The sequence below is a fragment of the Gavia stellata genome, chromosome 11 (genome assembly GCF_030936135.1).
Source record: "Gavia stellata isolate bGavSte3 chromosome 11, bGavSte3.hap2, whole genome shotgun sequence".
Taxonomy (NCBI): domain Eukaryota; kingdom Metazoa; phylum Chordata; class Aves; order Gaviiformes; family Gaviidae; genus Gavia; species Gavia stellata.
Window position 1 is genome coordinate 21,809,487 of NC_082604.1, and position 27,904 is coordinate 21,837,390.

General features: G+C 40.8%; 1 protein-coding gene across 1 annotated transcript in view; it reads left to right on the forward strand.

The window, feature by feature from the left end:
• Positions 1-354: 354 nt before the first annotated feature.
• Positions 355-27,904, forward strand: part of GNB4 (G protein subunit beta 4) — a 28,745-nt gene continuing 1,195 nt past the window's right edge. Inside the window, exons 1-9 of the mRNA XM_059822435.1 lie at positions 355-396; positions 18,202-18,301; positions 22,729-22,767; positions 23,498-23,604; positions 24,593-24,656; positions 25,476-25,638; positions 25,836-25,902; positions 26,055-26,256; positions 27,492-27,708. Of these exons, the coding sequence (XP_059678418.1) occupies positions 18,245-18,301; positions 22,729-22,767; positions 23,498-23,604; positions 24,593-24,656; positions 25,476-25,638; positions 25,836-25,902; positions 26,055-26,256; positions 27,492-27,708 (916 nt within the window). The 5' untranslated portion in view covers positions 355-396; positions 18,202-18,244. The remainder of the gene's footprint in view (positions 397-18,201; positions 18,302-22,728; positions 22,768-23,497; positions 23,605-24,592; positions 24,657-25,475; positions 25,639-25,835; positions 25,903-26,054; positions 26,257-27,491; positions 27,709-27,904) is intronic.

Sequence of the window (27,904 nt, forward strand, 5' to 3'; positions counted from 1 at the left end):
CGGTGACGCGGCTGCACGGCCGCCGCGCGGGGACGGCTTCTCCCTTCGCTGCCCGGTGCCGCCAGGCTCGGGGGCCCCTCACACGACCCTTCCGCGGGCACTGCGGCTCCCCCGCACCGAACGTGGCCGCCCTCCTGCAGTCGCGGAGGCCCGGCCCGGCCTCGCCCCGCCGCCCCAGGCCACGGCGGACTCAGCAGGCCTCGGCGCCGGGGCCTCCGGGGCGCTGTCGCTTTAAGCGCTCTGACGTCAGCGCTGCGCAGCCATGGCAACGGCCCGTCACGTTGGCTGGGTCCATGCGGGAGGGGGAGGAGCTCCTCCCGCCGCGACCGAGCGCCATGGAGGCGGCGGCTCGGTGACACCCGCGCGGACCGTTACCCGGCGGCGGCGAGCCGGCAGGTATTTCCCGCCCGGGCCGGGCCGGGGGGGAGGATGTCCGCGGGGCCGGGCCCCCGCCCGCGGGGGGCGAAGCCTGGCTGGCGGGCGGCTCTGGCCGTCCCCCGGGGCTCGGCGGGGCCGCCCGAGGGCGGCGGCTGGTCCCGCGGGGCGGCCGGCGGCGCCCCCTCCGCGCCCCGGCGCCGGGGAGCCTTTGCCAGGCGGGGGGCGGCGGCAGGGCCGGGCCGCGGGGGGCGGCGGGCCTCACTTCCTGGTCCGGCGGCGGCGCTGGCCGCCCCCGCGCCGCACTCGGCCGCACGCGGGGCGGAGGAGAGGGGCTGCGGGCGGGCGGGCGGGCGGCGGCCGCTCGGCGCCGGGCGGAAGGTTCCAGCGCGCTTCCTGCCTGGGGCGGCGCTGCTTGGGCCGCGGAGCCTGGGGGCGGGCTTGGGCCCACCGGTCCTCAGGGCGGGCCCGGCGTCGGGCGGGCGGACGCGGAGCTCCCCGCGCACGGGGAGGCCCGCACGGCCGCGCCGGGGGGTAGACCTAGCGTCCCTTCCGCCTTTGCCCGCCGCCGCGCCCCCGCAGATCCCGGCGGCGCCGCCCGGGAGCGCCGCAGCCGCCCCGCGCCCGCCGGCCCCCGCCCCGCCCCTCGCGGGCGGCCCCATCCCGCGGGCGGGGGGGGCATGGGCGGCACCACCGCGCCGCAGCGCCGGGGGGAGGGGGCGGTGCTCGGCGGGGAGAGTCCAGCCGCAGCGGGGGTGAGCGCTGAGGCGGCCGCGGGCGTCGCCGCCAGCAGCGGCCCCAGCCTGGCCGGCAGCACCGCTGCGACCCCGCCAGCAGGTAAAGCCCTGTCGCCGGGGCCGCGCTTCCTGCCGGGGCGCCGGCCGCGGGCGGAGGGGGCCCGCCGGGGCGCCGCCCTGAGGGCGGCGGGCGGTGAGGGGCGCGGTTCCGCCTCAGGGTTGCGGGCGCCGGGGTCCGCTGGGAGCGGCCGGGCCCGGCGGGGGTGGGCGGCATGGCCGGGTTCGCGTCGCGTCCCCCCCGCCGCCCCGGAGCGCGGGTATGCCGCGGCGCCGCGCCCAGCCTCCGCGGGGAAGGGTGGTGCCGGGGCAGGGCCCGGCATCCGCGGCGCCGCGGCCTCGGGAGGGCTCCCCGGGGGTGGTGCCGGGCGTGGGGGGAGCGGAAGGGAGGGAGGGGGTCGTCCCACCGGCGTTACCCCAGGCTTGGGGGGCGAGAGGCGGGGCGGGGGGCTTCAGCTGCCGGGGGAGCCGGCGCCAGCGAGTGCTCCGTGCCGCCAGCTCCGGCACGGCTCGGCCGAAGGGAGCCCGCGGGACCCGCAGCCCTGCTGCTGCAGGTTGCGGGAGCAGCCGCCGGCTGCAGAGAGATCGTCTTGCGGCCAAGGTGCCCCTTCTCGCCTGGGAAGTACCGCCTTGTTGCCGGGGGTCGTCGGGGGCAGACCTTAGCGCTGAAAATAATAGGATTAACGATGCGGGCGGCACGTTGACCTGTGCAGAGGGGTGTTCAAAATGCTCCTGCCATCCCAACAGTATCAACTAGCCCAGCAGTTTGGATTTTAAAGTCTGTATAGCTGGCAGCAACAGGCAGTTTGCAGGTTTATAGAATATGTAGAGAAACTCTTCTTTCTTCTTTTTTATTTCTGTACCTACATAGAACTTGTTTGGGTTTCGACATTCCATAAATTTGTCTTGTGGCAAGGGGCTATGACTTAGGTGTGTTGCATGAGTGTTGTGATAAGGGTAAATCTGAAGGTACTTCCCGTCTTTAGGAAAAGTGCAAAGTCATTAGATGCTTTTTGTGTTCTACTTCGTAGGTATTGTTGGCTTGCACATCCAGATTTTTTTTTTTTTTGCAAAATTTGCCTTTTCTTTTTATGCACTTACTGCTGAGGTTATCAGCTGCTTTAATTTTTAGTTTGGTCTTCACTGGAAATCGTCAAAAGCTTCTAAAGTGCTTGTAGAGAACAAGTTTAGTTTATGCTGTAATATTATCTGAACTAATGCAAAATAAGCCTCCCATCCGTTCCTTCCTGTTAATTATACAGTTTGGGAATAGACATGTTATCTTTTATTAGACAGATTATTGTAGCTTGGAAAATACATGACTTTCTAGACCAGTTTTCAGTTCTGAAATAAGAGCATAGTGAGTCTCAAAACTAAGTATGAGTTGAGGAAAAAAATTGCTTACCGTATAATTTCATTATATATAATCAATTTCTGAAACAACAGAATAGTTGCTGTTTTCTGCTAGGTAGAGAGTATTAGGAAAGGAAGGGAAAAGAATGGCAAAATGGTCTAGAGAGGAGAGACGGGTAACCAATCTCTAAAACCGCCTATAAAAGAGGGATGAAAACTGTAGTTTTTTAGTCTGGTGGGTTTTACGTATTCAGTGGAGTTCTGTGTTCTAGTTTGGTCTCTGCTTTGAAAAATGTTTTGTCCATTTCCTACTGAGAATCTGAACAGAGAGATCAAAGCGATTGCTTGGCGCGAAGCGGTTCCCGGGTGGTAGCTGGGTGATTTTCCTCTTTTGCCACTTGTCAGTGCAAGCTCGTTCTGGTTCGTAGGGGTTGCCGTGCTTCACCTACAGAGCTACCTGCAAGAGCATTTGGTCTGCCTTCCAGAATTTCATATACTTCCCTAAGTATGAATAGAGGATCCAGAGATTTTTGGTAGTTTTTTGTGGGGAGTAAGTGGTTGTTGGGGTTGTAGTGGGAATATCAGGGGACATGAACCTGCAAAGTCATTTAAGTGTGCAGAGGAAAACCTAAAGCTGCTCTCTGACTTCTAGTAGAAATATTGGAAGTGATGTAAAAGACCGTCACTAATCTGACAATTAAGTGACGGATATAGTAGATGGAATTATTGGTTAAAGCTGGGGAAGTCTGAAGTAATGTTAACAGGGATAATAAGTATATCAACAAATTAAAATGAAACAAACCACATGACAAACCCTTACAATCCTGAAAGTCTTTTAATGGGATGGGAATCTTCAGTGGGTTTTTGCAATGTTTGTGATTCTTGAGCATGATAGCTGTGGTGAAGTTAATTTGTGCTTCTGAAGAACTGACTGATTTTATCTTGGAAGAAGGGGGCTAGGAAGAATGGGGAGATCATAAACATACAGACATGTCTTGTTGTGTGTCTGATATGGCAAAATATAGGCAATATTGAATTACGTACTATTTCTTTAAAATTAGCAGTTTTTACAGTGGATAATGTAAATGAGGTATACAAATTTAATATGTTGAGAACCAAGGCTTTCTTTCATCTGTTAATCATGAAAAAAATGAGTTTCAGCTTACAGGGATGTTTTTTCCGTATCGTTAAAGTGGTACAGCAAATAGCTGGTACTCTATATCTCTTGTTCAGCCCTTTCCTGAGTGCTTGAAAAGTTGGTCTTGATAGACTGCTCAGGTCATTTAAATCTTAAGTAGAAGATTGTTGCCTACAAGTGTCATCTGTTATGCTGGATAATGAAAGTTTCAACTATCTCTTCATGTTGCTTAGTTGAATACTAATATACCTAGTGTTTAATTTGTCCAAGTATTTCAGTTTTTCAAACAGTTTCTAAAGAAAAACCTGGGATTCAAAACCTCAGTAGAAAACCTTGCAAGAATATTTTTGAATACAGAGCTGCACATATTCTTTCCTAGAACATTATGCAACTTTTTAAAATGCCACAAAATTTATGAATATAAGATTGTGAAGGTGAAGTAAGAAATGCAAAAAAAAAAAAAAGGCAAAAACCCCCCACAATATGCAGTGCATTGTAAATCTTCCTCAGTTCCTGTCTTCTCTGCCAGAGTCATAAATTAAGACTGTTGTGTCACTGAAGACAGGGTCATGTGATGTATTGTTTTTTTGATCTCAGGAATCACTTTAAAAAGTCTCATCAAACTAGTAAGAAATTCAGAATCTCTGAGCTTGATGTGCAGTGCTTGCTCATGGAGTGTAAATACTTAGGGACAATGATAATGCAGTGATTGTGTTTTGTACTTAATGCTGTTTGATAATATCAGTGCTCAGATTAATGCAATTCCTGAGTGCCTGGAACTTGCTGTTTAGAAAGTATGCGTAGTATCACTAATGAAGAAAGTATTTTTTTAAGTTCCACCAAAATTTTTCTCTCCTTTAATTGGATGCAGACCTGTCACTTATTTAATCTTCTGAAGAGTGTAATGAAATTTAGTTGTTATTGTTTTGTTCTTGTATGAAACCTCTGTGTTTTGCAACCCAGTGTTTTGTAATAGAATTTATGTGAAAGATACTAAACAGAACTGAAGCAAATGGTCACGAAAAACATGAACGTGTGCTCTTCTCTTAAGGTTGTGGTTTGATATCTGATACTAGGGCAGAGAGAGCTTCATAGAGCTTTCTAGATAACACGAGGCAGTGCCATACAAAGCTGCAGCTTTAATTTAAAAAGATCTGTACTGTTTAGCATTGTGTTAATGTGTTAAGCAGTGTGTGAACCATGAAACAGTACATCTTTACAGAGAGCCTGAAACAAAAGACCTAGAGGTGAACTTCTTAATGTTTTGAATGGATGTCAACTTGGATGCCTTCAATGATACTCGATGTTCTGATTATTGTGAATTGCTATAGTTAGTGTGGGAACTACCATAATGAGAAGATGAATGAGAACTTACTTGAAGGTTTATAAAAAACATAATTAAAACAAATACAGATGGACATGGACTAGCAAAGAGTTATGCTATTCAGTGAAGACAGTTTCATTTCCTTTAAGATGTCTTAGCTTCCAACCGTACGTGAAATGCTGACCTACAGTAAAACAAGTTCTGATTCAGTTACTGTAACTCTTGCAGTCTGTTGCCTTCTGAAAGGACTTAAACTGGAAAGGAGGGGAAAGATAGAAGTGCCTGACTGTAATTTAGAGCAAAAGGCACTTTCAAGTTCTACTTATTAGATAAAATTAGTTGTTTGGAGGCAAAATAGGTTTGCCACTTTGCAAAAGCTGCAGTTTCCCCCTCCTCCTTGTTAAATCTCAGACAAATATTAATCATATGGATTTTCAATGTAAGCCCAGTGTTTGAGTCATTGTGAATCCTAGTGTTTTGAAACATTAAAAGAGCTGAGTAATGTTAAGATTAAAATCATTTTATACGATTTTAATTTTCAAATGGGAGGGGTACAAAATAAAATAATCAAATCAATCCCAGGATTGAATGTGCTTTTTAAATGAGATTGAAGATCTTGGAGCTGCTCTCGATGACTGGCTAGGTGTTTTTGACAAGAACAAATAACCTCCTCACAATCAGCAGTGGGAACTCTTGGACCTGTTTGGTTTGTTTTCATAGTGCAGTTATTAGTTCAGGTGGTCAACATCTAGTCTTGCACAGAGCACCCAAGCAGTTTCAGGATAACTTGATGATGTGATTCTTGTTGGGTTAATTTTTGTATACATTTTTGCTGCCCTATAGTTTTTTTTTCACTGTAGTAATTCTCTCTAACATTAATTGCACTTGTGTCATTTTTCTATGTACATATTAAAATGCAATTTATGTGGTGTTTGTACACATTTAAAGTCTTGCATTAAAATTAAAGATGCCTATGATCTGTTGTTAAAACACATGTGTTTTTTAGAATTGATCTGATTAAAAGAAATATTTTATCTGAGTATTTTTCTCGTGACCCTTTCTGTCATGACTGATTGCTTCAAGTGATTGTTCATGTAAAGCAATTTTATCCCTAGTTTGGAAAAGGAAAGTATTTTCCGTCCTTCAGATTCTTAATTTAAATTAAGCTTAGTTGTTATTGAGCTGAAAGAAATATTTAGATTGCATATATAGATGCTATGCTTGTAAAAATCTGATTTAACACACTGTAAATTTAGAGCCTCAGTGTGTATCTAGTGGCTTTGGCCAGTTTTGGTGATTTGACTTAAACATTTTGACAGTGCAATATAATGTCAGCATACTAAAAAATTAATAAATGTGTGGTATATTAGGTTTTAGGTAGGCTTATTCTATAAAAGCTTTTTTGCCCCCTAAAGTTATAAATTAGGTTTAAGCAAATTTATTTATCTTGTGTTGCTACGTGAGAATGTAAACTGGAGTCCTTTCCTTTACCTGTGCACATTGGCGATGGGAAGGAAAGGAAGTAGGAGAGCTAATCAAGTTTTGCAGCAATCTCAACATTAGGTATGATAGGCGGAGTTCAAAAAATGGCACAGCAAAGTTTCTGAGAAGACATTAAGTCCAGGTGCCCTAGAATTCCAAGAAACTAGTAATGATGTTAGTACCATTTTCCTTCCATTGGATCGGTAGGAAGGACATAGCAGGGATATTGGGTGCTCCTAACAATCTTAGAGGAGAAGAGCAGTGGTCCACAGGGGAATGTTGCAGGATTTTATAGGCTATTAAATGACTCTTTCTAATCTTTACTAGACTGACACTAGTGGGGCAAGAAACTTCTCCGTTGTGGTTGCTCTTTCTAGTAGTTTGGATAGAAGGTATCTAAATAAAAACAATTCAAAGTGTGGAGAATGAGGTGGCCAGGAAGTAAAACTATTGTTTTGGGCGCTACAAACACAACCTTAATCTCTAAGATACACAACAGAAAAGGGGAAACTCTTCTTTTCTCTTAGAAGCAGCCCAAAAGAGAAAGGCGGATTACTTTTTTTTGTAAATGCAATACGAGTCCAAAGTAAAGGACTATAAATGAGTATGTAGCGATGTCAGCGCTTCGTTGCCGTTCTCCAGACTTTAGGAAAAGCACCTAATTGGGAAGGTCAGGTAGTTGGCGACAGGAAGTCATTAAGGCATTTTTTTTCCCTCTCTTCTATTATGGTTTGTTACAAATGCAAATAGATGGGCATCAAAAGCCAAACACACACTTGGAAAAAGGATGAAATGAAGAAAAGAAAATTGACTTTTCCTAGTGGTGTTGCTTCAGAAGCTTGAGCAATTTTCTATTCTCAATCTCTGCAGAAACCTTGTGACCCTGAATCGTAGACCTTCGTAGTAACTTTGACAAGATGACAGCTGAAAGGCCAACATCCTAAGCAAACAGTTAAATTGCCCCAGAGTTTCATTGGTAGGGCTAATGTTTGCCTTTTCACTGAGTCAGATAGCGTTTTGCTTTGCGCTTAGCTTCTGGAAGGAGGAATTTAAAAATATTTAGCCATTTTTACTAATCTTTCAGTCACAATTGCTGAGAACAACTCCATAATGGTAGTATGCGTATCCCAAGTGTTAAAACCTAAAGACTTGCAAGAACAGTGTCTGCTCTTTGGTGGAGGCTAGAAGCAGAGGCGATGTACTTAGCTAGGCTGCTGTTGACCCAGTTCCCTTTGCCTGAGTTATGTAGGAAATAGTTACAAGAACAGAAGTTTCAGTGGATTGGAAAGATAACCTCCAGCAAAGCAGGTTGTGGACCCATGGGCTCTCTTGTGGCCACAGTGCCTGGCAGATACATTCCTGTCTATAACCGTAGGCTTTGTCTCCACAGGGAAATTCTGCTATTTATAACCTAGTGAGTGTCATCTTTTCATAGAAAAGTTGCTCTTGTATTAAAAAAAAAAGTGACACTTCAGGGAAGACTGCTTCTAGTGGGACTATTGTATGTCTTTCCTTCAGCGTTTTGTTTCTCTTCCATCCTCTTCTGTTGGAAACTTCATCTAGGGTCATTTTCCTTCCAATAGCCATGTACGTAATTTCTGACTTTTGGCCATTATACTCTCTATGTTTATGTGACCTGGATATCTTTTTTCTTCTTTTTTTTCCTTCTTTTTGGGCTACAAACTGTACAATACATTTGGATTTTAGTGGATTGCAAGGATGTGAAAAATAATGAATCACAAGTTTAATTTACAACTTCCTTTTAACATAATGCCACCTTTATCTGGATATGTTTTTTTATAAGGAAGGTTTTTATCTTGCCTAAAAATTTTCTGCTAGATATAATCACTATGTTAAAAATACTCCTGCTATAAAGACAGCCTTTATTTTGAGAACCCTGTGAGTGTGAAGATAGTTAGAAGCACAGTGATACACATTGCTTTAACATAGCATCTTCCTTAAGTATTTGGTGTAGTTTCTTTTTGAATAAGTGACCATTTGAAAAGAGGCAATACTGTATGTGAAATATTGAAAGACTATAGATAGTTACATCAATCTCATCACAAGTAATACCTGAAGTAACTACACAGCCTATATACTCTTAATCCCATACTTGCATTAGTAGAGGTGAAAAACAGTACTTAGGGTTTTCACTTTCTACTGTGGGATTTCTAATCATCCAGTGGCTCTCTGTAAAGTGAGGTTTTTGATAGATTTTTTTGAAGGCCTATGATAATTCGCATCTAAAAAAAATTAGAAACCACTAATAAAGCCTGAACTCTAGTCTGGAAGAGAACTTAATTTTTGTGGCTTAGAATCACAAATAATTGACCAGAAATGTATTGTGAACCAAAAGCAAAATTAAAATTAGACCTGAGGGCAATAGTTTTATCTGATCTTTGGATAATCAGTATAAAAAAGCAAATGTTTATATTCCCTTGTTTTCTTATGAAAGAGTACAGCTGTATGCTAAATGTTACAGCTGCATAATTATGTGAACTGCATAATGCCTCGCTGTAACTTTGGTACCAAGGGAGTATGTGTGTGGTGCTGAATGGTGAGGAGGAGGGAAGGGTGCTGAAGACTATGTATAGATCAAATGCATTTTTTTTTTTTTCCAAGCTGGTGATACATTTGAAAGGATACAATGTGTATGTGTAACTGGTACTGCTGGGCTTTCTGCTCCTGAAGTGTGTAAGAATGCTCCACTTTCAAAAACTGTCAGCCAGAAATCATTTCAGTCAAGTGAATAGTCATCTTAGTTGAATCGAGGCGCTTGTCCTGTGGACAGTATTAGTTTCTCTTAATGTGTATCTTCTCCACTGACTTTAAATTTAAATTTTTCTGTGTACGTAGTGCCTTTTGCACATACTGTGCAGTCTGCACACTCTCAGAAAACAGGAGGCTGCTTAAGTAATCCTTTGTGCATGTAGGTCCCAGGCCAGATTTTCTATGCGTAACACTGCTTGGCCCTACAAATGCAAGGGTACTGTGTCACTTCAGTAAATATCAATGTACTAGCCCCTCAAAAAAATTCAAAATCAAACTTGTTTAGAGGTGGATTTAAATGTAAGTGGTCTTTCAGAATTACTTTGAATTGTCATACTCTCCAGTACACTTTTCATAGCAAAACTTGTTAGAATAGTTTCTGGGTGTAGCTTAATATTTGAAGAGGCAAATAATATAGTATGTTGGCTCACTCTGTGTGTGTCTGTGTCCACCTGTCTGTCCCCAAGGAAGAAATTGGACTGGAAACATCTCTGTCTGTCTTGTTACTTGGGGTTATATCTTTTTGCTTCATTAAGGTCTTTCTTGCCACTTCTTACATGTTTTGAATTGCAAAACCAATAATAATTTGTTCAGTGGTGGAGTGTCCTGTGGTCAGCGAACCAGATTTTCAGTGGAGAATCATTATTATAGTCACGAAGACATCATAACTTGAATTTCACATGAAGTTCTGTTTGCAGTGAGTGTGATAAAAATAAATCTGTGCTTTCGTACCAAAACATTTCGACCTGGAAACAAACATAATGAATATAAGATGCGAGAATGTTACTTTTGGAAAAATCACTCTTTTGGACTGTGAAATATTCATGGCTTTTTAAAATTCCTTCCTTCCTGTGCTTTTTTCAGCCTTGTGCTTAACACTGAATTTCTTGGTTTTTTTCTAGAATCTAGTGTGTGTGGGCAAAGAAGAGCAGGGGCTTTTTGTACATGTTTTATGAATGTACTTGGCTTAGACTTTAAGTTGCGTTTTAGAAATAAACTCTTATGTCTCTGAGCTTAAGACACTGGTCTACTGAACTGTCAACTTACTGTATAAAGAAGGGTAAAAGTCTAAAGTCACTGATCATTTTTTACTAGTAAACTTTGTAAGAATTATTTCAACTCTAATTTCTAAACTGTGGTTTGCTTTGGCTATTTTGTGACTGGTGTTAACAAGGCCAATATTTGTTGGTCTGTTTGTCTTCCATGGAATCCATAATCAAACCAGTGATCCAACATGGAGACGTGTCATGATCTGTTAAGACTGATCACCGTGCAGGCTTGCTCGCTCTCATTTGCAAGCTGTGCATGCGCAGTGTCGGCAGCGCTGGTAAAATGGCATTGACTTCTAAACCCAGCAGCATTACTGCAAGACGTGTTCAAGCTGCCACTTCCTCTGCTCTCCTCTGTTAGTGAAAAACACTAAAGGTTGATACTTGGAAGTCTGAAGGTGAACACAGATATTTGTATTTGACTCAAATTACTTCTGTTAATACCTCCAAGTAGTTGCAGTAAATACAAGCATTTTTATGTGGCAGGCTGTATTTCAAAGTTACACTAAAATCACAAGCGAAGTAACTATGTGTGTATAAAGTAGCACATGTTTCTACTCTGTCTGATGCGTAGGGGTACGAGATCTTTTGGTGGAGGAAGGAAGGAGCCATATTGTTGGCTCGAAACTGCTTCTGCCACACAGTTTGTGGGTGAGGTTGTATTCGTGATGTAACTGCATGGGGCATGTTGGCACACGAAGAAGCAAGACTACTTTCATATCCCACTGATGTGTTGTTTGCTCATGGGTCTCTTTTGCGACCTTTCCTTTCCAGCTGTACATGCAATTTTGAGCACATACATTCATCGGTTCCTTAAAGTTGGGGATGGTCTCTGTTAGAGAAATGGGTGTTTAAATAAGTTCTGCTAATACCCTTCCTCTCGAGAGGCGTTGGTTGATTATTTCCTGTTTTTGTACCAAAGCTATAATGGAGACATATCACTTTAAAAGACTTCCAAAATGTGCAGAAGTGCAACAATAGCGCTGACCTCAGCGAGCGAGGTCACACCCAGGCTGCTTCCTGTTTTCTTCTTGGGGAGACCGGAGGCCCTGAAAATGGGAGAACTCTCCTTTACGTGTGCTTGGGGGCTTGGAAATCAGTGACAATTAATTCTCTCTTCCGAAATGAGAAGTTAAAAATCTTAAGGAAAAGATTCAGTTAGGATTTATTTTCCTAATGGTAACAATTTTTTATTGTTTTTTTCAAATTTTTTAAAAATGAACCATTATTCTCTTTATTTACTGAAATGCCTAAGACGTTCTGCAACTAATGCACCCCTCAAAAGTGTATGTTAAAGATACAGAAGGGAAGGAGATGCACTGAAGAGGTTTGAGAGGAGAGAGAGCAAGAAAGAGCGAAGTACACAATGGCACAATTACAGCCCTTATATACTGTTATTTCAACTTTTGCCTCTCTCTGCTTGGATTTAAGTATTAGTTGATCAATATAAAAGCTCCTTGCTTTGTTTTTGTTTATTGATGCAGTATAGCTACAAATCAGAACAAAGAATTCTTGGGAAATTGAATAGCTGATAAGGTCTCTGAGAAATGGAGCAGAGACAACATCGGGCCAAGATACAGTGAAAAAAAAAGGCATTAAATATTTAATTTTCCTCAGTGGAGAGTTGAGTGTGTGTGTGGTCCTCAAACAGCTCTACCATAGTAAACAGATGACATAAAATTCCAACTAAAATAGTTCTTATTTATGAAGGTATGTAACTACAGTATAGCATTAATGCATTTATTGTAAATGGCTGTTGTGCAGGCAGAGAAGTCACTTGATGTAAGGCTTTGTCCACTGTGTCAAAGTTTATAGAACTTGAACTGTTCTTGAATATGTCAAATCCATTCCCTTCACACTATAAGAAATAAAACCTCTGTGTGTTTTTCTTCTCTATTCATGGCTTTGGGGAGACATAAATGAGCCGGCAAAGCTGCTGAAGTCTTGATTAGTGTCACTAAATGTGGAAACGTTTTATCAAAATCTTCTTTGGCACATCCTGAATATATAAAGTATTAGTCTATGTATGCTGCTGGTGCTCAGCTTCAGAGCCAGAACCCTATCATCCACCACTGTTGAGACAGCAAAGCCTGCATACGCTGTCAGCAGTTACAGAAGACGAGCAGGTAACTACGCAAGCGACTTCAGCATATAAAGGTTTTGTGAACTGAAGCCTGAATGTGTGTGAGTTACCAATATAGCTCCCTTGAGAGAGATCTGGAGTATTTCTTGGTGTCTTTTTACTATAATTAGTAAAGTGCTATAGTTAGCATTCCTTATGTTTAGCCACCTGTGTGATCACTAATAGGGATGATCACATGAAAGCTATGTGAAACTTCCTTTCTTGCTTTCTGCTGCTATGTGTTGATCACTTGTGAGATCTTACTGCATATGAGTTGAAAAACTGAGGTTGATATATATAGGTAAGCACTTATTTCAATTCTAACGAACTGATTTTTTGATACAAAATAAAATTCTTGCCTAAATAATTCTTTAGTTGATAGCTCTTAAGAATCCAGTCAGACAGACTGGGGTTTTTTTGCAGTCCCTTTAATGTCTATGTATTTGGTACAAAAATAGCAATGCTTTGTTGTGGGGAGGGGTGTATTTACACTTCTCTAGTGATTTTTTTTTTTTTTTTCCCTCCTCCTGTTTATATGGTGATTTTATGTGGGAATAAGGTAAGCTTGCCCAGGCAAGTGAAAATGCCTTTTTTTTTAAGAAACCAAGTTACTTAGCATCTTAGTTTGTAAACTGTAATCTTCTCTGAGACAGCAATAGCCCTGCTTTGCAGAACTAAAGGTTCCTGTCACTACATGCCTGACTATTCTGCTTTGAGTAATCTGCCAAATATCAGTCCATTTCCTGGCTTTCCAGAGGTGTGTTGGCTCTCGGGCCCTGCGCCAGCCGCCTTCCCAGTGCCGTGAGGTCGGCAGGTCCCTGTCTGATGAACTCCCTGCATCCCGGCTTGTGTGCCAGCACTGTGTCCTACCCTGCTCCCGGCTGGCGTGTCGCAGAGGTCCTGGGCCCAGTGACTCTTCTTACAGTACGTCCTCAAGTGCATTTGGAGTGAGTTTTTGCAGAGTAAAGGGTGTTTTTCCAGCCACAATGTTTGAGTCCACAGGTTGCAGAGAAAGTACTTTCGAGACAAGAACCTGTGGTAATTTGTCACTGCCTACTCATATAATGAAGAATTAAACTCTTAACAAATGATGCTGCTACTGAATCAGGAGTAATGTAAGGGGTAATTTATCTGTGGAGCACTCAAGCCCGCCAGTGGCTTTCTTGACACTAGATACGCTGTGGAATCTGACTTAGTTAATTATTTTGCCTCCGGAGGCACTTTATTTTGGTATCAGTAAATTCACTTGTACAAGTCCGCTGAGGAAAAATTGCACTGAGGTACAGTTCAGGCTACAAATGACATTGCTTTTATGAGGGCAAAGATGTGCCGCCTTAGTTATGCAATAGTTATTGCTCACAACGAGCTCCCTGTATTGTTGCTTCTGATGGGAAGCATCTTGTGTCCTTGACCCCGTTTCCTCATCGCTTGGGTGTCCCGCAGTGGTACACCCCCTGGCTACCGATGGTATTAAAAAGTTCTTCCCCTTTCTATTGCTCATCCCCTCAAGGTCTCTCTGCTGTAGCAGATGATATTATTCATAGTACATCATGCACATCATGAATTGCATTTGAAGAGAAGCATCTGGCTTCTTCACCAGGGTTTCTACCTGTGAACGTTGAAAAGCAGATGCCACGAGTATTCTGCGTCTAAGGTAACTCAATATTTTTTTCCTCTGACTAAACGTCTATTAAAAATATTAATAAGTCAGGAAGGTAGACATTACGTTGCCTCCAGTCTCCTAGAGGGCAGGAGGAATCCTGACTCTCTGCCCATAGAGGTGCAAGAGCCGATGGCTTCGCTGCGTGCACGGCTGAATATGATATAGCTGGGCTCCGGGGGAAGTTCGTGTTCAGAATAAAGATTTTTCCAGGCTGTGGAGCAGAGCTCCTTCCTGGCTGTAGTATTTTGATCTTCCTGAAGGGGAGAATGAACAGGCATGTGTCCTTTGTAACCTAGTACAGGTTGGAGTTGAATCCACTGAGGTTTTCAGTAATTTGTTATATGAGGAAAAATTTGTGATACAGAGATCACCTCTGTTCTTTGCAGTCCCTGTAAGCCCTGCGAAAGCAGTCCCAGCATTTAATCTGATAAAACCCAACTTGTTCTTTATCTGATGACTGGTAGCATTGGGAAATAGCACGCTTCAAGGTTGTGGTGATGACCTGCTTCTCTGCGCTGAGGACAGGTTTATAGGATGCAGCCTCTGCTTTGCCATTGCTGCCAGCCTTCTCAGTTCTGGGTTCTTGCTGTGCTTCACTGGTCACCTCCCTGATAGATTTAAAAACAGTATTACAGCAAGTAAATCTAGTCTGGGTAATGGTCTACGGACATAACTACATCTTGACTATGGCTTCCTCTCTTTTACTCTCCGTTAACTGTATTGCTGTAGCATCAGAAGCATTAAAACAGACACAGATGCGCCTGCGTGTGCAAGTTCCAAGCACGTGCTCATCTTCCTGTGTTGCTGTTGTGAGTATGGCATCAGTAAGGTGTTCACAAGGTAGTTTGACAGGAGTTCAGAGATGCTGCTTGCAGAGTTAATGTGAATCTGGAAGAGCATCCATGAGAGCTTCCTCTCTACCCACTCAATTTTTGTAATTTCCTGTGGGCACCTCGAAATAGTGCTTAAAAAATGAAAAATCCCAAGTAGAAGCATCTTGCTCGCGGTTCTGCTAAATACTTCATGATGGATGATCATCTGAACACGGAGCAGTTGTAGTGGGAGCTGCAGCCAGCCAGTACAACAGAGAGCATTGGATACACTTCAGTTTAATGGTTAAACTGTGCACTTAGTTTGTTTACTGTAGTATCCCGGTGGTTATATATAGCTTAAGAATATCTCGGAGTTTGCTGTTCAGCTGCTGTGTACTGGAAAGGAACTTCAATACTTAAAGCTAGAATAATACAGTGCTAAAATGAATCTAGATTTTGTAGAAGTGTGTACTGGCTTGAAGGTGTTAGATTTGTTGAGGTATAGCTTGACCTTGAACCACTGATATGTTTCTGCTGAGCGGTAATGCTGATGACCTTGCAAATTTAGAGCATACTGGACTTTTCAACTAAAAAAATTATTTCTTTCAAAACAGTATGAAATACCATTGTCCTTTAAAAATCAATTCCTAAGCAAATTAAGCTAAAGACGGGTGGGTGAGAAGGCTTCTGAAGCTGGATTGTGCCTGTGTAGGAACTTATATAGGTATAACACGATTTAAAACTGCTAAGTTTAACAGCTGTTTAGTTGCTGGTGCAGCTTGATACAGAAATGGCATTAATGATGAACAGTACTGATATGAATGACATTAAAGTCATTAACACTGACTTTAGGTTGAAGCGTAGCGTGGTCATTGATGGTCTTTGAGTGCCAGTGCAGTGCTACAGCTGATTTTCTAATATGCTCATAGTTTTACCTATCAATAAAAAAAAAAGCCCTGACTTAAGCTACTCGTGACCAGCCATGCGTGCTTCCAGTTGAATAGTAATGTCACTTTCTTTATGATCAATTATTCTCTGTGTTGAAGTTACTGTTTACAGAGCACTGAAGTGTGTGGCACATCACAGGGCAGAAGCTGACTTCCCTTCTCAGAAAATTAGATACTTCAACTTCTCTGTTAGGAATGTTTTATCTTCTGTTAAAAATAGCATGCAAGACTGCTGAAACATTGGCAGATATCATGGTTGGCTTGCTATAGACATTTGAGTCCATTGTTCTGTCTGTGTTACCTTTGTGTAGGTTCTAGAACAAAAAAAAGGGAAAATATTTTAAAAAGCATAATTTGACACTGTCGGAACTGAAAGTGAGGCTATATTTCATAGAGGTGTAGTATTCCAATCAAATTTATTAAAATGGTAATTAAACTTCAAAGACTATAAAGGCATGTGATAAGCGTGCATGCTAAAGTGATTACAGTTTTTAATGCTTGATTTTTTGAAATCAGACATTAGTGTTGATGACTTCTATTTTATGCCTGCTATGCATTAAGCAATATTGAATAGTCTGGGCTTCTGAAATAGGAAGATGACGGTAAATAAAGTAGTCTCTTAGAATATACACATATGGATTATAATGTCTTCATAGTTGAATGGAGCATAGGTTTAAGGAAGGGAAAGGTGTAGACTTCATAGTTCGTTTATGTATAGCTGAAAATATTAGTTAGACCTAAGTCATCACTGTGCTCTTACCAATTAGGATGTGTTTTGATTTCGAGATGATCCAATTTGTGTATGTTTGTGGGTTTATTCTGAAATGGACTTTGCAGTGATACCTGTGGAAAGCATGGAGGTTCAGATTGAAAGAAAAAAAGAGTAGATGGATAATTAATGAAGATACATTTTTCTTCTTGAGTAGCGAGAAGTTTCATAGCTCTCAAACACTTGTGTAAGCTGTTAGTCCAAGGGTGATTATCTTATTAGTAAGTTACTTAGAACCAAAACCTTTTACTCTTTACATCTGTGAAGTGTCATGTTTTATAGACGGAAAAAAGCCTTCCAGAGTCTGTCTCTTAGAGCACATCACTACTGAACTACAAAGAACCAGTAGCTAGACCAAATAACCAGGTTTCCCTAGAGGTCTACAACTTACCAGACACACTGTGACCTTTCTTCCCCTGTGTTTTTGCCATTTTTTCAGTGGACTACTGTATTGTCTCTCATGCTTAAATAAAAAGCTTAGAATAATGTTTTGAATAGGTTCTGTCCCCACTTCTTTTCCTTCGTCCCTCAATGTTAATTTTGTGAGTAGTAGTCTGACTTTCATCTTTGTTCTTCTTTAAGCTACAAGTGTTTCGGGCTTTTTAGATAAGGTGGTGGGACCATCACTGCCACCTTTCTGGTGTGCTTTTTCTATGACAAAAAAATACAAACAAGTGCCTGGCTTGTTCGTGAGCAAGCTGCTAGCTTACTTTACTTTCACTGCAAGGTTATTGAAGTCTATGTGTATGTGAATAGACTTAAGAGGTCTCTCTAGTGGTGTTTGGCTGCATTGCTGTACTGAGGGTAAAAAGGAGAATTAATCTGAGGAAGCTATTCAACGCGCTGAAAAAATCAGATGCAAAATCTGATTGAAAAAAATTATTAACCTGAAAATGTGCTTGGATGTGGTCTTACTGTTTATTGATCTTTTTATTAAGGTTGCTTTCAGATGAGAACTGCTTTAGGCTGCTGTGGGCTGTACCAGTGTGAGGATGCTTTTAGGGATGGTTCGGTCTTGACTGTCCCTTCTCACTGTGTGGGTGCTTTTGAAGCGAAAACATCATCGTGCCTTGCCCAAGGAAAATAAGGAAAAAAACTGTAGAAAACCTGCTATTTCAGCTGTAGTCTAGGTTTCAAAATTTTCATCTTAATTAAAACAAAAGCTGCCTTGGCTGTCATGTGCAAAGGTGCTTGTATTATAGCACTGTTGAACTCAAAGGTAAATGTGTAAGGCGACCACTGCAGTCTCCGCTCTCTGTTGCCATCTTGGGGTGAAGATTGACAGAGGGTTTTGGGTGCACGAGAAGACTGGCACTACAGATGCATTCAGTAACAGTTCTTTAAAGTACAGTGGGTGGTTCTGTTGACAGTTGCTTCTATATTCAAAATATACTTCATTTAATTCTGCTTTTTGTGGTAATTCAGGAATTGAAGTAACTTAGGTCTTGCCAAATTTATTAGACTATGTACTGAAAGGAATATCTTATTTGGAAGCCTTTGTAAAGGCAGAATAAACATATATAGGTTCATGGGGGTTTTTGGTTTTGTTTTTTCAAGAGGAGAAAGTGATACTGAAACTTATTTTTCTTCCCTCATATTGGCAGGTTTTCTTCACCAGTGGAGTGTGAGAAATAGAGACTGAAGAAGATGAGTGAGCTGGAACAGTTACGGCAGGAGGCAGAGCAGCTGCGAAATCAAATCAGAGTAAGAATTTCTAATTGCTTATTTTTCATAAGTTCCTCCTTTAAAGGAATAAAGTGTAAAGATTGCATCTATCACTTGCTCCTGTTTAAGTTGTGCAGAGCTTAAAATATTTTCAGAATATTTGTTTAAAAATCAGGAGAGCAAGCCATTGGTATAATGAAATGCATTCATAATATTTCTTGAACAAAATGTTTTATTTCCTGTTGAAGTTTGCTATGTTTTGTTACTAGGGATGTATGTGTCTCTGCAGATTTTTTTTTTTTATTTTAGATTTTTAAAAAAAAAAAGGGAGCAGCAAAATTCTAGAACCTCTAGGCATGACAAGGTGGGGTTAAGGGTATTAGAAAAGCTTGTTTCTGGGCTAAAAGTGACCAGTGCGCTGCCACTCTTGATAAGCGTGAAGGTCAAAGCATGGAGTGTGAGAGAAAACCGTTCAGGGGTGGATGTCGTTTCTACAAGCCCTATTTCATTGCTTCCTGTTGAATTTATTTTTTTGAAAATGTGGATCCCCCCATATGTGCTAATTTTTTGTTGAAATTAGTCATTGAAGATAAACCAAGTATGAGCTGTCATGCCCAAAGCCAGTTTACCAGGAATCTGTTGCAACATGCCTGTGCATTTCAGTGACGCAGTTTTCAGTAGGGAGAAAAGTACGAAGTATAAGAAGGATCTTCAAAGTGTTTATTCTTCATCAAAATTTCCTTTTCCTAAACATGAAGCATTCATAAATCTGATCTATATGGGAACGCCTTATTTGCAAATATTCCTATCAGCTAAGACTACAGGTTTCTTAGAATATGTTGCATGCACATTGACTATTTTAGCGTGGCATCTGCTGGCAGCAGTTGTTTTGTGCTGGACTGCTGCTTAGTGCAGTGGATGTTAGGCTGCTTTTTAGTCTCAGCCATGCAATAAACACACTTCATCTGTTAGTATTTGTGTTGGGGGCAAATGTTGCTTTCATGTCTGCTCATTCAGTATCATCCAAGGAGAGCTCTGTGTCCTATCGTTTGCACTTGATACGCTAATGAAACACAAGGTGGGGATTGGGCAGTGTTGTGGCACTAGGTACCCCTTCTAGCAGCTCTGTAGAGAAATGCAAATAAATTCTAGTTTTAAATTCTTTTTCTTAAATTTAAGCTTTATTACGGCATTGCACAAATAAAAGTTATACATAATTTTTCAGTTTTTTCTCTGCCTGATGTGTAAAGACTTCCTCGTTACATTATGTTGGGGTGAGCCAGTTAGTCTTAATTCAGTCTTACTAATCAATCAGTCTGGTTTTATGCAAAATTGTGTTGTGTGAAGAAAGAGATACCAGGCAAGTAAGAGAGCTAGACTGTGTTGCAGAATGATCGCTTTTTTAATTTTGGAGCATAAAGATTTGATTGGCCCTTTGTATAAGAACTCCATTTTGTGGCTTTAGGTCAATGTAACATTTCGCTTGTAACTCTATCGCCCAAACTTGTAACTGGACCTATACAGATGGAGCTGAGTAACCATGAGTAACCATGGCTATTGCCTTTGGAGTCTCTTGGCTCAGCATTGGCAATTAGTGTTTGCCTCTTTGGATCTGAGTGCTTAATTTTAATTTCAGATTAATGTGCAATTAAAAATGCTCCTGATGACTTAATAAACTTTCTGACCAAATAATTCTGTTTCATATTTATAGAGGTGACTATCTTGCTTATTAAACCATTGCACAGTTTTCTTTCTAGATAGGTGTTTTGTTTGGGATGGGTAAGAGGATAGATACAGGATCTAAAAAAAAAAATAAGGCTTTTTAAAAGTGTCTAGAATATCTAGCGGCCTGATAATTTTCAGGGATTATTTTTGATGTATTCCTAAAAAGAGGTGAGGTCACTAACAGCATTTGATGTTTTATATATAGCTAGCATTTTGCCATCTTAGTTATTTACAGCTCTTGGGTTTTGCCTGATGTTTTCTCTAAAAATAGAATCACAAAAAAATCAGCTTTGTGCTTATAAGTGAGTTCCAGATAAGATTGTACCTAGCAGCTTCCTAAAGTAGAATAAACTGTGATGCATAGCTGTCGATTTCCCAATAGACTTTTGTAGTCTGCAATGTTTTAGAAATGTTTAATGATTTTTTTTTTTAAATTTTTTTTTTTTAAATATCTAGGTGATATGAGTACCTTTGCCTCCCCATGCGGTTACTACAGCTGTAGCTCTGTTCTGCACACAGATAGACAATGCTGGAGGGATAAAATAAGACTGCATGAATTGTTAGTGCAGGAAGTTTGAAACATCAGTGAATGATGAACTATTAGATAGCGGGATGGCTTTATGGTTAAAGTTGATTCCTAGTTCTGTCTGTAATAAAGTTCCCATGTGATACATGTCCTCACTTTGAGAATTGAAATTCAAGATACAATTTTTGGAAGTGTTGCATACTTGGCACAGTGTCATTTGAAATTGAATGACATTCTGAACAAATAAGACACTATATTTTAAAAAATACATATCGTTCGGGGGGGAAAAAAAAGAAATCTTAAGTGTGTGTGCTAGGAAATCGTGGGGGCTGCACACTGATGATCGAGCAGATCGATTTTTCTCACAAATTCTGCATCGTCTACTGCATGAACTGAGAAAAGTGTACAATTATATAGGGGAGCTTTTTTGTGTTATGACACTAATGATTCTGTTACGATGATGCATACGTAGAAATGACAGTTAAAATGTGAGAATTAAAATAGCCTGTTGAAACTTTTGCTTTTCCTGCAACTTTGCCAATCGTATGGCAAGTATTAGACAGCCTCAAGTATAGGTGTTGCAAAGAGCTCTTTCTTAAAGAAAAATTGCTTTGTTTCATTCAGACTGCATTCAGAATTCATTTTATGTTGAACATCTTCAAGTGTTTCAGCTAAACTAAACCATTAAAGTTGTTTAAAATCCAGTGTGTTTCTTCCTGTGGATGAAATAAGTCCTGAGTGCTAGGGGATTTGCTGCTCTGGTATTTTAAACCCCTCCTGATTCCAGACATCAACATTTTATAAATATTTCTACAGTTCAGACATTTTAAAAATAAGTTGAGATGACTTAATCCACTCTCAGGCTTGTTTTCTGGGAGGAAAGCTATAAAGGGTCGTCAAAATAAACATGCACTAAAAAATTGTTAAAGTTGCAATGTCAAGTAACTCAAGCAAAAGCTTGAAAAATTTTAAGATCTTAGGCTGAATGTGTTGATGCAGTTCCAAAATGTGTGAGTAAATGTTTCCGTTCGTTCTCTCAAAGAGGACGTTGCCGTTAGTGTAGAGATTGAATGCTTTCTTGGGGTGGGGGGGCACACAAATTTGTGGTGAAGAAGACCATCCGTCATTTGTGGGATGCCTGCTTCCCACAGTTGGAAGGTATTTGGAGAAATTGCAGGGAGTTAGGGTCTTGTGGCTGATCTTTCAATACTGCTGTTGATAGTTTTATCTTTAACTTGTGCTGTGGAGTTCCTGTCTAATTTTAAGCCAATTATTTTAAACCATGCTTCTCAGAAGTGGTTGCTGACTGTGTGCCTATTTTTGTTTTTCGAGGACAGGAGCCTGAGTAGCAGGAGTGCATAACTGAAACAAGGTTTTGCAAAATTGGAGTGTTGCAAACTAGGCTCAGTGGTGCTCGCCTGTGTCAGGTGTCCAATCTGTTACTCTGATTATACAAACGAAAGTAAAAGTCTGTTTTCGAGGTGGGGTTGAAGAAAGTAAGTCGTATGCCCATAGAGTCTGAAATAAAAAACGGCAGAGTATCTGTACGGAGACCTGAGCACCATCCATTCCATGAAGGGAATGAGGGTGTTAGTTGACTATTTTTTTCGTTCATTTTGTATGAAGTGCATCAAGAGCTTAAGCTTCGGTAAGCCTGCTTGCTGTCCTGCTCTCCAGAACCTGCCTGTTAATTTTCATCCTGCCTCTTGTAACTAGCATCGTCACACCTGCGATGGCAAGGCGTTTAATGCAAGAGCCTCATGTAGCACAAAGCTTGCTAATCATGTATAATATGTGGTTGCTTTTTCAGGTGGATCAGTTCTTCCCTTGGTGCTCAGCACACCCTGAGCAAGCACATCCACACCAGGGGAGGAATACAGGGAAGAGGGTAGGCACTGCGATTTCAGGATGGCTCCAAATGCCCTTGAATCACATATTCTGTAGAAATGGAGACTCAAAGGCTGCAGGGGCATGGCCCTTCTTAAGTCCCTCTTCCTCCACTACCCCTAGCTTGTGTGTCAGTGCTTTAGATTCCTTGGACAATAAAACATATTAGGGTGACAGAATGCATATTGGCATGTAAGTTGTTGTTGGCTTGTGGCTTTTTGAGTGTGGTGAAGTCTAGCTTAAGAGTTATTTTTCCTTTAGACACTTTCTCTCAGTTGGTGCTCAGTGTTGCCTTTTAAATTCAAATTGGTCCATTCTTTTGTTTCAGGATGCAAGGAAAGCATGTAGTGACACAACTCTTGCTCAGGTATGTTCTTGATTCCGTGTATAGGCTGTTACTTGATAAATAAAAAAATAAAAATCCCTACAATTTATGACTGTAACATGTTCCTGTTTTAATAACTGAAAGAATAAAGTGAGAGAAGCCTTTGGAAATGTACTGTGTATTTATACAGTTATGTAAATCAAAATGAAACAACCCCACCAAAAAAACAAACAAATAAACAAAACAGAAAAAAACCCCAACCAGTCAGGAAACCTCCCAACATTTTAATGGGTCCTGCTTCCAGTTTACCTTTCAAATAGAGTGTGTTTATTGTGTTTAGTATATTTAGAAAGACTTAAATAAATGTCTTTTAGATGTATTTTGGAAACAAAATTATTTTGTGTTTAAAGTGTTGCCATGCTTTAAAAAGTAACTGCAATAAATATTGGAGGATTTTCTTCCATTGGTTTTAATTGAAAACTTTCAGATTTGATAATCTGAAATAGCCTCGTTATTATATAGTATTACTTTAAAAAACTTTCTGAAGTTTCAGGTACAGCCGTTGTGAAGTGTGTTGGTGTATCTTCTGTAAAATCTGTTTTCCTCAGTGTTGCATGGACCTAATCCTGGGTTGTCCACTAGTATCCTTTTTTTCTTTTTCCTGTTGCATGCCAAGATAGATTATTTTCTATCAAAGTTCAAATGTATTTAGTTATCTTGTATATTAAAAATAGTTCTCAGTATCTCAGAGGTTTGTTTTATTTATTTTTAGATCACAACAAGTCTGGATTCAGTGGGTCGAATTCAAATGCGAACAAGGCGTACACTTAGAGGTCACTTAGCCAAAATCTATGCTATGCACTGGGGATCTGACTCAAGGTTTGTACAAGTGATCCTTAAACCTGCAGTTTAAGGGTTAGAAATCAGATTGTCGACTTCAGAATTAATGTCAGGTTTTGGGAGCCATATGGAGTGGTGTTGGTGCCCTTGCAGGGGGATCACAGACCATGACCGCGGTGGTTTTTTTGTCGTTAGTTCTAGTTTTCCTTCTTAAAACCAGTGAGGATTTCATAGTGGTAATAGAGGAGCCTTGGTTGAAAGGAGAGGTACTTCGCTTGTTCTTAGCACAGACATTTTGCCTTTTCCTTTTTTTGGTTTTAACTAAGTTCTTTGAGGCTATTTAAGCAGAGGAGGGTATGTGGTGATGCATATTTTTGGAATGATGGATATTGTATTTTCCAAGATGTTGAATAATTATGTAACTTCTGTGATAACAGAGATTTAAAATCTTTATGGACAAATTTTATTTCATTGAAAAAAGATCCTTTTGTACATAGTGGGAAGTTACTTAACTTCTAGGAAGGAGTTTTGTTATGCTGCCTTTAGGGCAACTGATGATCAGATGTTAACAGTGCCTCATGGTCTACTCTCTGTCATGTAGTCCAGAAAGAAGTACATCTCGAATATGCTCTCAAAATAAGATTTATTCTCCCCTAAATTTCATGTTTACTTTTGTGTAGCTGTATAGGTAAAATACTAGTATATGAAAAATAAAAGCAGCTGTGGATAGAGTTCATAAAACGTGTTTTCAGTAAGCTGTTTGGTGTTGTTCATTGTTAATCATGTGTCCCTGCAGACACATGATTCTTTGGTCAGGTAATATATATAGATCTTTGGAGTTTTTTCCCAACAAATGCCCCTCGTGCCACGCCCCCCCCCCCCCCCAAAAAAAAAAAAAAAAAAGCAGAGGGTAATAAAGAAATTATGAAATTCCTGAATCACTTGGTAATCGTGCATGATGTATGTCTATTTTGAGATTTTCTGGTTTGTTTTGTATTAACACATTTTATTTTGTGTTTATATTTAGGCTACTAGTCAGTGCTTCTCAAGATGGAAAATTAATTATTTGGGATAGTTATACAACAAATAAGGTAGAGTTATTTATAATCCCTATCAATAATTCATGCATAATTTGTGTGTTCGAGTGGGCTTGTGTCTATTTTTTTCTATGGTTGCAAGGCAAAAAATGAAAAGAAGCAGTCTTTTTCTAATTCAGACATAATCTTTTTTTTTTTCTTTCATGACTAGCTGATTACTAGTGATATGTTGTAGGTTGTGTCTCAGAAGCAGTAGTTCTAGGTAATATGTAACGTTTTCACTCTAACTTGCTAATGCAGTAGCTTGTAGCTATTGCTCTCTGCCTGTGTGGTGTTGCCTCTGAAACGAATTTGGTTTTAAATTGTAGAAATACACAACCTCAGAATTTACAAGAGTGCTTTGCTTTTGAGGTCAGAGAAAGGAGGAGAAAGAAAAAAAGAAAAAGCTGTTAAATGAGAAAAGCTTAGGTGGAGTGTGGAGTGGTGATCTGCTTCTGTAAACTGTCCAGTCTCCATGGGTACAACCACCCCATTTTATAACCTATAGTTCAGAGATGTAGAATTGCATGAAGAAATGTAAGCAGAATAAAGAAATGTTGTAAATGTTGTAAGTTTAGAATAGCTTTGCTATTAAATAATGTTGTGCTGAAGTTCTGTGTATCTACCCCGGAAACTACTGGTATTTTTCATTCTAGTATGTATAAATATGAAATGGGTTGTAAAATGTTGTAAAATGAAAATATTGAAACTTATGATACACAAATCTACTTGATGTGTTTAATCTGCTCTAATTCATTAACTGATATGAATGACCTCAGTGAAAAATGAAAGCTAATGTGTGACATGGCATTCATGAGCTCTGTCTTTCTGAAGATGCATGCCATTCCTTTGAGATCCTCCTGGGTGATGACTTGCGCATACGCACCGTCTGGAAACTATGTTGCCTGTGGTGGATTGGACAACATCTGTTCCATATACAACTTAAAAACCAGAGAGGGCAATGTGAGAGTGAGCCGAGAGTTGCCAGGGCATACAGGTCAGCCATATTCTTGCTTCAGCTTTGTTTTTTTTTATTGCACCAAATGAAACAGTCTTCCTTTGAGGTGTATTGTGAACTGAAAAAGTTTTGTTGGTTACAGACTAGCTGTGGGAGGACTTTAATCACTGCTCTTGGATTTTAAACTTCAGTTATTACTCCTGGGTCTGAAACTAACATAACTGTTTTGGTTTTAGGATACTTGTCCTGTTGTCGCTTTCTAGATGACAACCAAATTGTCACTAGCTCAGGAGACACCACTTGGTGAGTTTTTGAGCTCTATTGGCCTTCCCCCCCCCTTTCTTTTTTCCTTTTTCTTTTTTTTTTTTTCTCTCTCCAATGCCTTGATTTGTATTTAAAACTTAAACTCTCCGATAACCACATACATTGTGTTAATGTTGTCACTTTATCTGCAGCGCTTTGTGGGATATTGAAACTGGTCAACAGACCACCACATTCACTGGGCATACTGGCGATGTGATGAGTCTCTCTCTAAGTCCAGATATGAGGACTTTTGTTTCGGGTGCCTGTGATGCCTCCTCGAAGCTTTGGGATATTCGAGATGGAATGTGCAGGCAGTCATTCACAGGGCATGTGTCAGATATTAATGCAGTTTGTGTAAGTGATCATTTGTATTTCCACATGGGAAGAAAGGGGGAGGATAAAAGCTACAGTTGCATGAATTCAGCTTATAGTCTACTGGGTTACTTTGATTTGAAATCAATTACTTTTTAGGGTAGAGAGTGTTAAATTGTATGCAACAAAGAAGGTTGTCTAATAACTTACGATCTAGTTTATAACTGAATTATTATTACCATCACCTATGATGCATTGGAGTGTTCTTGGAATAGCTTCAGCTATGTTTCTTTGTTCAGTGACTGAGACCTTCCTTTTTTTAAGAGGGAAAGAATGGAGGAGGGAAGCTTTTTGTAGTGTGGCAATGTGTTAAAAACTGAAAATTGTAGATAAATGTGATATACTGAGAGGGAGCAAAATAGCCAAGAATCCTCATCTTTAAGTTTTTTATTGAACGGAAGTGTACTTGATATTTTCTGTTGAAAAGAGCTTTCAGGGAAATATTCTGGAAGGCAAAGTTAAAATCAATACTTCTGTTGAATATTCATCCCTGGAATCTTTTTGTAATATTTATAAACTGGATTATATTCCCTCTCTGTCATAGTAACACTATGTTCTGATCTGCAAGATACAAGCTCTGATAAATAGGGAATGAAATCTAAGTCTAAGCTGCATCTGTTTTTGATAAACAAGAAAAATTACTAAGGCTGAGAAAATACCAAAAGCATGACCAGTAGAAAAATGCAGTTCCTATACTTAGACCTGAATCCTGAGATGTGTTGAGCTCATTTCGTTCCCATTTCAATCAATATGGCTGTTGCAGGAATGACTCTGATTTGGAGTAGTTTTTTTGGAAATTGAATTGCGTGCTTGCAATCTTCTCTCTTGGCTGAGCCAACCTGGCTGACCAGCTCAAGACAGAACATTGTGTACCGCTTCACCCAGGTCTTCCTGGCCCACAGCCAGGATGTACGTAACTGCCTTTTGCTTCATTTTGTGGGAGTTAGTTGCATCCCCTTTGACTCCTGTTGTACTGCATGCAGGAACTGTCTGGGTAAAATTCCAGTCATTCAGGTGTTACCAATACTATTCTAGAAGTGTTTCGTTGCATAGCTGTGTATATGCGTTTTTTTTTAACATGCAGATGTTTTTTTTAATAAATCATTCTGCCTTTATTTAGTCACCCTGGCAAAATGATCCTATGATGTTTTTGAAATAATGCATGAACGATGTATTCTTCTGATGTCAAACTCCTGTCTCTTAATTAAAACTTTCAGTTTTTCCCTAATGGACATGCATTTGCCACTGGATCCGATGATGCCACTTGCCGACTCTTTGACCTACGTGCAGATCAGGAATTAATGATGTATTCGCACGACAATATCATCTGCGGCATCACTTCTGTAGCCTTCTCAAAAAGCGGTCGCCTCTTGCTAGCAGGTTACGATGACTTCAACTGCAATGTGTGGGATACTCTGAAAGGGGAGAGAGCAGGTGAGCACACATAACTGCAATGAGCTGAAGTTTTCCATTTCCTTAGTAGAAGATGGATATTCAAAATCTATGCAAAATGCAGAGCCAGTTCATTGCCAATGCTATTGTTGATGTTAGGGAATCTGCTTGCTTCTTTTTAACACTGTTTTCTCTTGGAATGGCATCCTTTTATTTTACTGCATTTGGTTATATCTTC